Below are 9341 nucleotides of genomic sequence, written 5' to 3'. Positions count from 1 at the left end.
GGACAAACAAAATAATACAGAAAGAGGCCGCTCGACAGTCACATTTTACTGATGAGTCAACTCTGATTTTCAAGGGGCAGCCCTGGTTTGTACTGACAGAAGTATCCAAATTATGATAAGTATAGTTAATGATAGATGAAGTGCTTTAAAAATATATTATTTTTAACTAATTTATCACTCTTAGTTGTTGATGACCAAAAGATGAAGACAACCAAATACTGCTGTACCCAAACTTGATACAGAAAGCTTTTAGGATCTGTCCTCCAATGCTGATAATAACTAATATGCACAAACTTTCTCTTTAGTAAACCAAACTGACCTAAGGCTGCCTACTAATAGCACAGAACTTCACCACACCACGCCGCTCTGTCAGAAACACCCTCATAGGGGTCCTGAGGGTTAAGACGATACCTATCTCTTTAATGGAAGCAGCCCACACATAACACCGGCCATAGACAACACCAACAGAGCCCAAGTCAAGTCAAAAGCCCAGTTATGAGAGCTGTCAGTCAAAGCTGTCCAGGTGCTGCTGTGTAATGTGGGACTGTTCATCTCCTAAAACGTCTGTGTCAAGAGGATATAGTGAGCTAATAATCTGTTGTCAAAGATGGATGCTTCTCACATTACCTCAGCAATCATAGTTCCTCTTCTTTAAGCCCAAACTCTTATCTTTAAGGCACTTAAGTGACTTTTTTTTTCTAAATAAACTACCACCAAACATTTTTTTTCAAATTGGATTCATGAAAATGCAATGCTTCTTCTTCTTTTTGGGTGCACCAGATTGTGTGATTTAAATTTTAAGTGATACTCCACCCCAAAAGCAGTAGTAAGTAATTCATAAACTCCATTGTCCTCAATTCTAGCTGATTTACTGTTAAGCCATTAGTGAACACGACACCAAACCCAGCTGAACTGATTAAAAAATCCTGGAGATTGAGTGGGTAGCGATTCAGAGTAGGAGGCTACATCCTGACTGTGGAGAACTGGATTATGCTGCAGAAGTGGCTTAATAAGTTTCTGTACGTTAATAATAATAAAAAAAAAGCTTCCATCACAACACTGGTAACCTTCTGAACTTATCTGTGAAGGGCTTTTCTACATTATTTAAAACCTACAGGGGAGAGCGTTTGCAAAAAATGTTTTAAATGGACTATTGCGATTTTAAATGCGCTTATAATGCTACCGCGAAATGAATTTTGGAACAATTTTTGAACTAGGGTGTCTTTTTTTTAGAATTAGTCAAAAAAATACATAGTGATTACTCTGACACTTAATGTCTTCTGTGATTATCTATCTGGTTTCCTGTAAAAAAAGAGAGATGAAAAATGTTTATCTTGAGATAAAATGCTGCCCTTGTCTATGTCATCAGACGTCAACTTGTACTTGTACTTAACGGTATAAATATATATATATATATATATATATATATATATATATATATTCCAACACTGCTCCTAAAGAACAGTACAGTTCCAAACATAATTTGGCAAGCACATATAAACGAACATAGCTTTGGGAGGTTTGGGAATTCAAAATGAAAATGATGTAAATTGGGCAACAACGTATTAATTATTAGGAGACAAGAAATCCAGTGGGTGTGACTTAATATTAGATATTCAAAAGACAAAAAAAGCCTTTAAAATGTATTTGTGTTGGGAATATACAGGTTTTAAGTAAAAGGCTTCTATCAAATTTACTTACAAAAAGTATTTCTTGACTTCATGTAAGATATTTCCCACAGCACAGTCAACACAAATGTGAAATCAGCTGACCTGTAGGAAGTAATCCTTTTCAGTTTAGAGGCAGGCACATCATAGCCACACTCTTCCAGCACCTCCTGCCGGGCGATCTCCTCCAGAGAGAGGTCGGGTTTGTCTACCAGCCCGGCGCAGAGCTCATAAGTGACCCCCGCTGAGACCGGGGGCCACTGAGAAGAGCTCTCCCCCTCTGACTGGCCCTCCTGAGACTCAGGGGCAGAGGCTGCGGCTTCGGAGGCGCCCTCCTCAGTTTTTTCAGCGGACTGAGGCGGCTGCGTCTTGGTCTTTTCCCACTCACACATGTATACAGCTGGAAGGGAAAAAGGCAGAAAATATTGTTATAACTAATATTGTTGGATTTGCTGCTTTTTTCTCTCCTTCGTATGACTCTAAATTGGACATTTTGGTATTTTGGACTGTTGGAAACTTAATTTTTTTCTAAAGATGATGAACCCAAGGCTATGTAAATGTGTGATGGACATTTTTCATATTTTCGGATAAAGGCCTTTAAGGTCCTGAAGAAGGCACAAGCCGATACGCGTTGGTGTGTTTTTAATGTTCTAGCCCTATGAATTAAAGGCCTTTTATGCTTTTCCAACCATCCTGAGTGCCTGGACCTGGTTCTTTTATGCCACAGTTTTCTGGTAATAAGTTCCTCCCTTTTTCTGAAGTATTTCCTTCCATGAGCACTGGTGATTTGAAGGACACCAGAAGCGCTCCTGCTTTCTCCTTTTTTCCCAGAAAATGCTTATTATGGCTTCAAGACCAGTGCAAATGCACAGCGTGTTGAAAGGCCACATAAAACTAAGAACAGAACAAAGAAACAGTTACTGTTCTTGAAAAAAAGGCTCACTCTTCAGCAGGAAATTGCACTTCAAAATAAAAGCTCTGTGCTGCAAATTTACTGTACTGTAAGAAAGTGTATTTTTCCCAAATTTGACATAGTTGTGAATCACTTGCAGTTCATTCAGAATGGACCCATGGCCCACTTTAGGACAAATCAGAACAAATATCAACAATATCAGAACAATAGCAAGGTTTTAAAGTGGAGGCATCGTGCCACACCTAAAATAAAGAGCGCCTCTGCGAACTCATTAAATAAACACACATTATCATGAAATTTAATCAATTTCCATGTTGAAACCTTTAACATACTGACAAAAACACTTTTCATTGGCCCTGTGCTGCAAACATACTGTATTTCTAAACATTAATTGTCTTACACCAATAAGCTGACCAGCATATCGTACACTCCCAGTTTAAAAACAAATGTCATTCTAGCTTGTAGAAAAACTCAAGGAAAAAAATATATCAATGCCCAGACTTCCTTGAATTTAGCACAGTGCAGTGTGGAACAGTCCCCGGTGACTTCTAACAAAGGAGGTTAGGTTGCTTTGTAATGGGGCCTCTTGCAGTCTATTTATGAGTCTGCATTGTTACTGAGATCCAAAAGAATAAACAGGGATTGTAATGTACTGCTTTTTAGTGAAAGTGCCCACAGGATGTATAACAATTAGATCTAGCTGAGTGACAAGAAGAAAATGAATTGACACGATTGCAGAGTGCAGTTAGTCTCCTATTATATGGCTGGACGGTATACAGTGGTTCCCAGTCTTTACTCCTTCAGGGTTTTCTTGACTATCACTGATGACATATTTTAGGGATATATCATTTTAAATCAAATTGATAATAACAGCATAGAACAACTGATAAACAGTACAATTAACCCAAATGCCCACTGCAGGGAGTTTGTATTAGATTAGCAAATATGATGAATTTTGAGCAGATTGTTTCCTGTGAATATTGCATCAGAGACAAGTTTGTTGAAACTTTTTATAGGATTCTAGACATCTACAATCTTATATTCTTTAAAGGCGAGATTAAAAAAAAAAAGTATATCTTCAACATTAATCTAAACTGAAAAAATACAAAATCAAGAGGGCCTAACTACCCCCTGGGAGGCTTTGGCTACCCATAGTGAGGTTGGGAACCAGAGGTGTATGAAACGTGTTGCTACGGTCCAGCCCAAAATTCATGTTGCCTAAATGCATGTTAAAATGCAGAACATTATACTTAGCATTAGACACAGTCGCACAGCAGAGGGGAACTGCTTTCTCTAGAGCTGTACCACTGATCATTTAACACATCCTCCCTCTGCAGCTCCGGTCGGACCCGGGGATGAACGCTCCCATGTGACCGGTGGAGGCTGCGCTGCCTTCGGTCGCTATCAGAGCCAAGCTCTGCTGATACCGACAGTTTGTGAATCGTCCTATTGCAGCTTATTAACAAATTCTGTCATTCTGGCGCCACCCAGTCCGACACTATAACATGTAATATTCACCACAGTTTCAATCAGAGTCAGATTTTCCTCTTCTTTTTATAACGGCAGTGTCACTTGTTCTGACATAACTCGTAATAGTTAACAACGTTTAAATTAATGTCAGGCTCATGTCTTACAGACAAAGCTGTTCCTCAAACTGATGTGGTGATCCTCTCTCTCCTCTTTCCAAAACTGACATAAAAACCGCGGAAGGCTAGTAAGCCATCCAGTTAGAGATTTCCACCATGCTGCCATGTTAAACTGGTTACAGAGAATGAGCAATAACGTTATGTTAATACAGGACTGTCAGCTTCTGTCAGTCTGTCCATTGTGTCCGCACCTATTCAGTTTGAAAGATCAACGGTCAATAATGTGGAAACAGCAATGTCACCCCATCAGTCACACTGACCAATGATGCAACTTCATCACACACTCACACACGGACAGAGCTTCACGTTTATAGGGCTAGCCTTGCATGCTGCGGTCTAGCCAAAAACTTACCCGGACGGAACTGCTTGACGAGGACAAAACAGTGTGAGCTGGTGTTGAAGATCAGCACTGATACACTAAAAGAGAAGAGCAAAAAAAGTTCAAGTTTAAATTAAAGCCGGACAACTTTTTCTGACAGGAAATACCACGCCATGTGCCGCCTACAGTTTCTCTCTCTATCAGACTATTGGACATTGGAGCAGCAGTGGCTCAGGAGTTGTGCATGTTGACCAGTTTGCTCCCTGGATTAACACATCCAGGCTGCCATACTTTGACAACAGTTGTCTCTATGGTACTTTCAGTGTGCGCTAGGTGCATCAAATGGAGCGGTGTCGCTCTGAACACTAAAACTCTTTTGCTTTCGGTAATTATAGACAGTACATTTTACATAAAAGCAACGCTTTCTTTTTGATAAATACTAAGAGCTAAAACCACAATGACACTAAAATCCTATGCAAACATAAACACTATTCTAAAATAAGAGCCAAATCACTCTAGATTTAAACGATGACTTTCAACAAGCAGGATCCATCCATCCATCCATTTTCTCCACAAGCAGGATGTGGAGATAAAATAAGAAGGAAGGTCAGTGTGATATGCTTGAACACTGGCACCCAGACAAGTGCACACACACAGGTGGTTCAACCCTGTGTGTGTGTGTGTGTGTGTGTGAGTGCGTGCATGCGTGCGTGTGTAAGCGTGACTGTCGCTACCAGTGGAGACTTGAGGCCTGGGGTCGGTGTTGGGAAAGCGGATGTGTCTGAGGCGGCAGGAAGCCCTGCCCTGTCTTTCCCAGGGTAAGAGGGAACCAGGACATTGCTATTATAACTGGTTTCTACTGCGCCTGGGCTGATACTGACTTAATATCCTTTTGGATTACTGATATTTAAAGTCTGATGTAAATTTGGTAACGATATGTAAGGTTGTCAGCTGACCTGGGTAAGCCTACAGTGGGACTACAATCATGCTTTTGAGAACTGAAGCCAGAGTAATACAAGTGGTCAGACAGCCATACAGGTAATAAACATGCTGAGAATTTAGCCAGTTCAGCTGTCATGTCATTTGGAGATACGGCACTGATTATCTTTATACACCCTATGATGATCCCTCAATGCACAGAAAAACTGAAAGTCTGGAAGTCCGTGTGTGAACTAGCAGGAATGTTCATGACAGGTTGGGTAATAATACTTACAGTAACACTCAGTAGCTCAGTAATCAATTGAGTGAGTAAAGTAATTTTATTAGTCATGGAAACAAAAGAAAAAGTTGTCGCTTATGATAAATTCATGCAATTGAAAATCCAGTCCTGATATTTGTGGCAGCCTACAGCTGTGAAATATAGTCTTGTGGGGGGATATCTCCACTGTAGAGTACAAGTATAGATGAGATAATGTGGTAGATTTGGGCTAAAAGTGGGACACATAGGCCTGAGGCATAGAAGCTGTCCCCTGAGGCAGGTCTGGGTCTTGTAGTGCTGTTCCACACCATTACTGCTGTTTTGCAGCTTCCCACTGAAGAAAAATGCTCTAATGGTTAAACCAAGAAGCAGGCTAAACGGACGCTCAGAACTTTTCATGCACCGTTAAGCTTTCTCTGCGGGGCTTCTGGCTGGACAGCGGGAAAAACTGGGTTATGGCAGACAGAGGAGCAGGGCTAAGGGGACTAGTGGTTGTGCTGCGAAGCTTATGGTATTAGGATCCTTTTATCATCTCCTTGTTGTACAAGGAAATATTCAGGTTACGTGAAAATTAAATCATCTTTTATTTCTAATTCTGTCACAGTCTGCAACTGTCTTAAATTATTTTGTATCTTTTATATGCTCATTTAAAATTGTTATTATTTTGATTTATTTTAATTGTATTGTTTTAAATAATTTTAATTGGTCAGATTATTTTATTGCTTATCTTGTGCAGTTTTACTTGTATTTTTGTGTGATGTATTTTTCTCGACATCTGTTAATGAGAGCTTGCTCTGAATGATCCATTGAGACTAAATAAAGATTGAATTGAATTTTAGTTCTTTAAACTTTTAAAGATACAGTATACTGTATACTTTTGAGATACAGTATATTTGTATGTACCACATGAAAAAGTGTGATGACCAAAGAAATTATTTTTATTAACCTTTTAGGGCTTTGCTGAATGTCTTTTTTTTTTTTACATTCGTAGCTTCTATTAAGGTTTTTGAGTGAAGCTTCAAATGAAACAGGAACAGGAGAAACTGCACACACCAGAACCACATGGAAACAGCATCCGCTCCAGCTTCCAGTTCCCATCCTAACCCGAGCTGAGTACACCTGACCCAAAATCCAGTTCATTTGATTATTGTGGACCCTACCTGGACATGATATGCAGATCCATACTCGAGTCCACTCAAAAGGTAAAGAGAACAGCTGTTTTAAATAGTGAACTCGTAAATTGAAATGTGAGTTATTAATTGTAAAGAAACTGTAAAAAAAGTGTTGTTTTTCTTTCTGTGAAATCTGATGTGTTGATTTGCTGCAGGCATGTCGTTTTAGCTGGCATGCATTGTGAAAAGAAAAGGGCTGGAAAAAAACATTTTTCCACTGAAGCAATGAAGATGAATCTAATAATTACTGAGAGATTTTGTGCCAGCTAAATATATGGCTGCTGTTCATATTGCTCCAGGTTCTAGATTGATTTACTATGTTACAATTACACTGTACGTTCTGCTTTATATGTGTGGAAAATCAAGAGATCCACTCTTCCATAGTACTGTACACAGATCTGTTCAACAGCGTGGGGGGAACAACTCACTATTACACCTTTTCTCCACTAAATTTAGCACGTATAGGCAGGTTTTTAGAAAGATATTTGCAGACCTTTATCAAGGGCCTCTCAATAATTGTAATAAGGGAGGGGCAGGGCCCTCAGATTTATCCTGCTGGTACAGGCATATTGTAGCTCATCACTACTTGAAGGCAGTAATTTAAAAAGCACGTGAAAGGCATGGAAGTGAGCAAGCAGGCATGAGCAGCACTGAAGTAAGAGCTCAACATATGAACTCCATCTCTCTGTTGCCTCGTGTCTCTTAAATGTCTTGCACTGGCCAAAAACACTGTCTGTCATTAAAAGTCACTTCCAGTAACAAGCATGCAGCTCTACGCAAACACTCCCATTAACACACGGGTGTCAAAATAACAAAGCAGTGGGAGTTGCCCATCAAGCCTATATGTGTTTCTGTAGATTTGGAGACGGCCTTATGACCATTCCCCTTTAGAAGTATTTGAGGCTCTGCATTCGTGGCAGTTAGTGACGGAAGTTCTTTGTTTTTTAATAAATCCTGTTTCATGGATAGTACGTCAAGCAGCAGCCAAGAAGACGCAGTCAGTGTCCAGTATGAAGACCTCAATATTGCATCTCTGCTTTCAGCCAATGATGTCCTGTTGGCGTCATGAAGCTGTAGCCATGGGACGTGTGATGGAAAATGGTGGATTTAGCCATTTTGACTTCTAAGATGTGGGCTGAGATCAGTGGGTGAACTGGTGTGCCGTTAATGGTTCAGCAATCGTTCCAGTGTACCAAAATACTATGGTAAAGAAGAAGCAGAGTTTAAGGGTAAAGCTTCCGATTTACCAAAATACCTCCAGCATTGACTTATGACCACCAGCTCTGTGTCGTGACTAAATAAATTAAACTGTGGATGTAAACGTAAAAAATTGAGAGAAGTTCCTGTCACACTCCTGATTCCCAAAGGTGAGTCTTAAGCCTCGAAGGAAGCTTGGAGAAGAACCATTGTTTCTCCATGTTGAATGAGCAAACTACTTTGCTAACAATGTTGTCAGTGGACCAGACGAAAAATATGGATGGTGAAAAATGCACAATGACCACTGAAAGATGCATGGAAATCCATATTTCACTATACTGTCAATTAAATAAATTAAGTGACTTAAGAGTAATAATAAGTAATGGCAAAGGAAAGTATTTGTGAGAGTTGCAGCCAAATTGCTGTTACTACAAAAAAAAAAAGCCTTAATTCCACAAGGAAAGTGATCTTTGGAGGCATTTAGGGATCAAGAAAAGGAATATCTTCCTTTAGACATTCACTAATTAGATTTTACAGTACATTAACCACAAATACGTCTTCCACATTTTTACTGAGTACTTCTGAATTGTGACAAGAAGTGTCCTGCTGAGAAAAAAAATGTTATGCGCACTTAAACAAAATGTTATGCGCACTTAAACAAAAATGCAAAACAATCCTGGATCCTTTCGATACACGCTAAAGAGGGAATAACACTTGAGCAGAGTTTCCACTGGGGATTGCTGGATCTTCCCAGGGGCTATTTTCTTTAGGAAGTACAGGTTTGAGGTTTACTGCTTTTGTCTCAGTGGAACTATTTTTCACAGGGACCTCTCTTAAGGGTCAGGAGTGAAGGAAAGAGGGGTTTCAGTGACCTGAGACTTACCTCAGGGCATTAAGGTACCCTGGGCAGAGCGGGGAGTAGGAACTGTGGTTTTGACACAAATGTGTGATATTTCTCTTACAGTGCCCCCTGCAAAGCTTGAGACATTTATAGCCATGGGCAGGTAGAATAACAGGGCCTAAGTTCCAGAAAAACAAGGTCTGTTTTGGTTTGACTGTTTTCTCATGATTTGGCATCGTTTAGAGATGCTCGAGAATGAAGGTATACAAATATCATGAGAGAGAGGTGCTGATAATGGCTACAGGTGGAAGGACAAACACAAAAAAGGCAAAAACTCACAACTTTATTATTTTACTGTGCACACAAAACATGACCATATAACCGCATC

At 39.8% G+C, this 9341-nt stretch overlaps 1 protein-coding gene across 1 annotated transcript in view; it reads right to left on the bottom strand.

Annotated features, from left to right (window-relative positions):
• Positions 1–9341, bottom strand: part of nudt14 (nudix (nucleoside diphosphate linked moiety X)-type motif 14) — a 33200-nt gene that overhangs the window by 8174 nt on the left and 15685 nt on the right. Inside the window, exons 3-4 of the mRNA XM_042503649.2 lie at positions 4579–4643; positions 1773–2067 (exon numbers count right to left, since the gene is read on the bottom strand). Coding sequence (XP_042359583.1) covers positions 1773–2067; positions 4579–4643 — 360 coding nt within the window. The remainder of the gene's footprint in view (positions 1–1772; positions 2068–4578; positions 4644–9341) is intronic.

Source organism: Plectropomus leopardus, chromosome 16 (assembly GCF_026936395.1).
Source record: "Plectropomus leopardus strain MGB_pleo_1.0 chromosome 16, ASM2693639v1, whole genome shotgun sequence".
Classification (NCBI taxonomy): Eukaryota; Metazoa; Chordata; class Actinopteri; order Perciformes; family Serranidae; genus Plectropomus; species Plectropomus leopardus.
The sequence above is the reverse complement of the archived record's forward strand: the minus strand, read 5'-3'. Positions and strand labels throughout refer to the sequence as shown.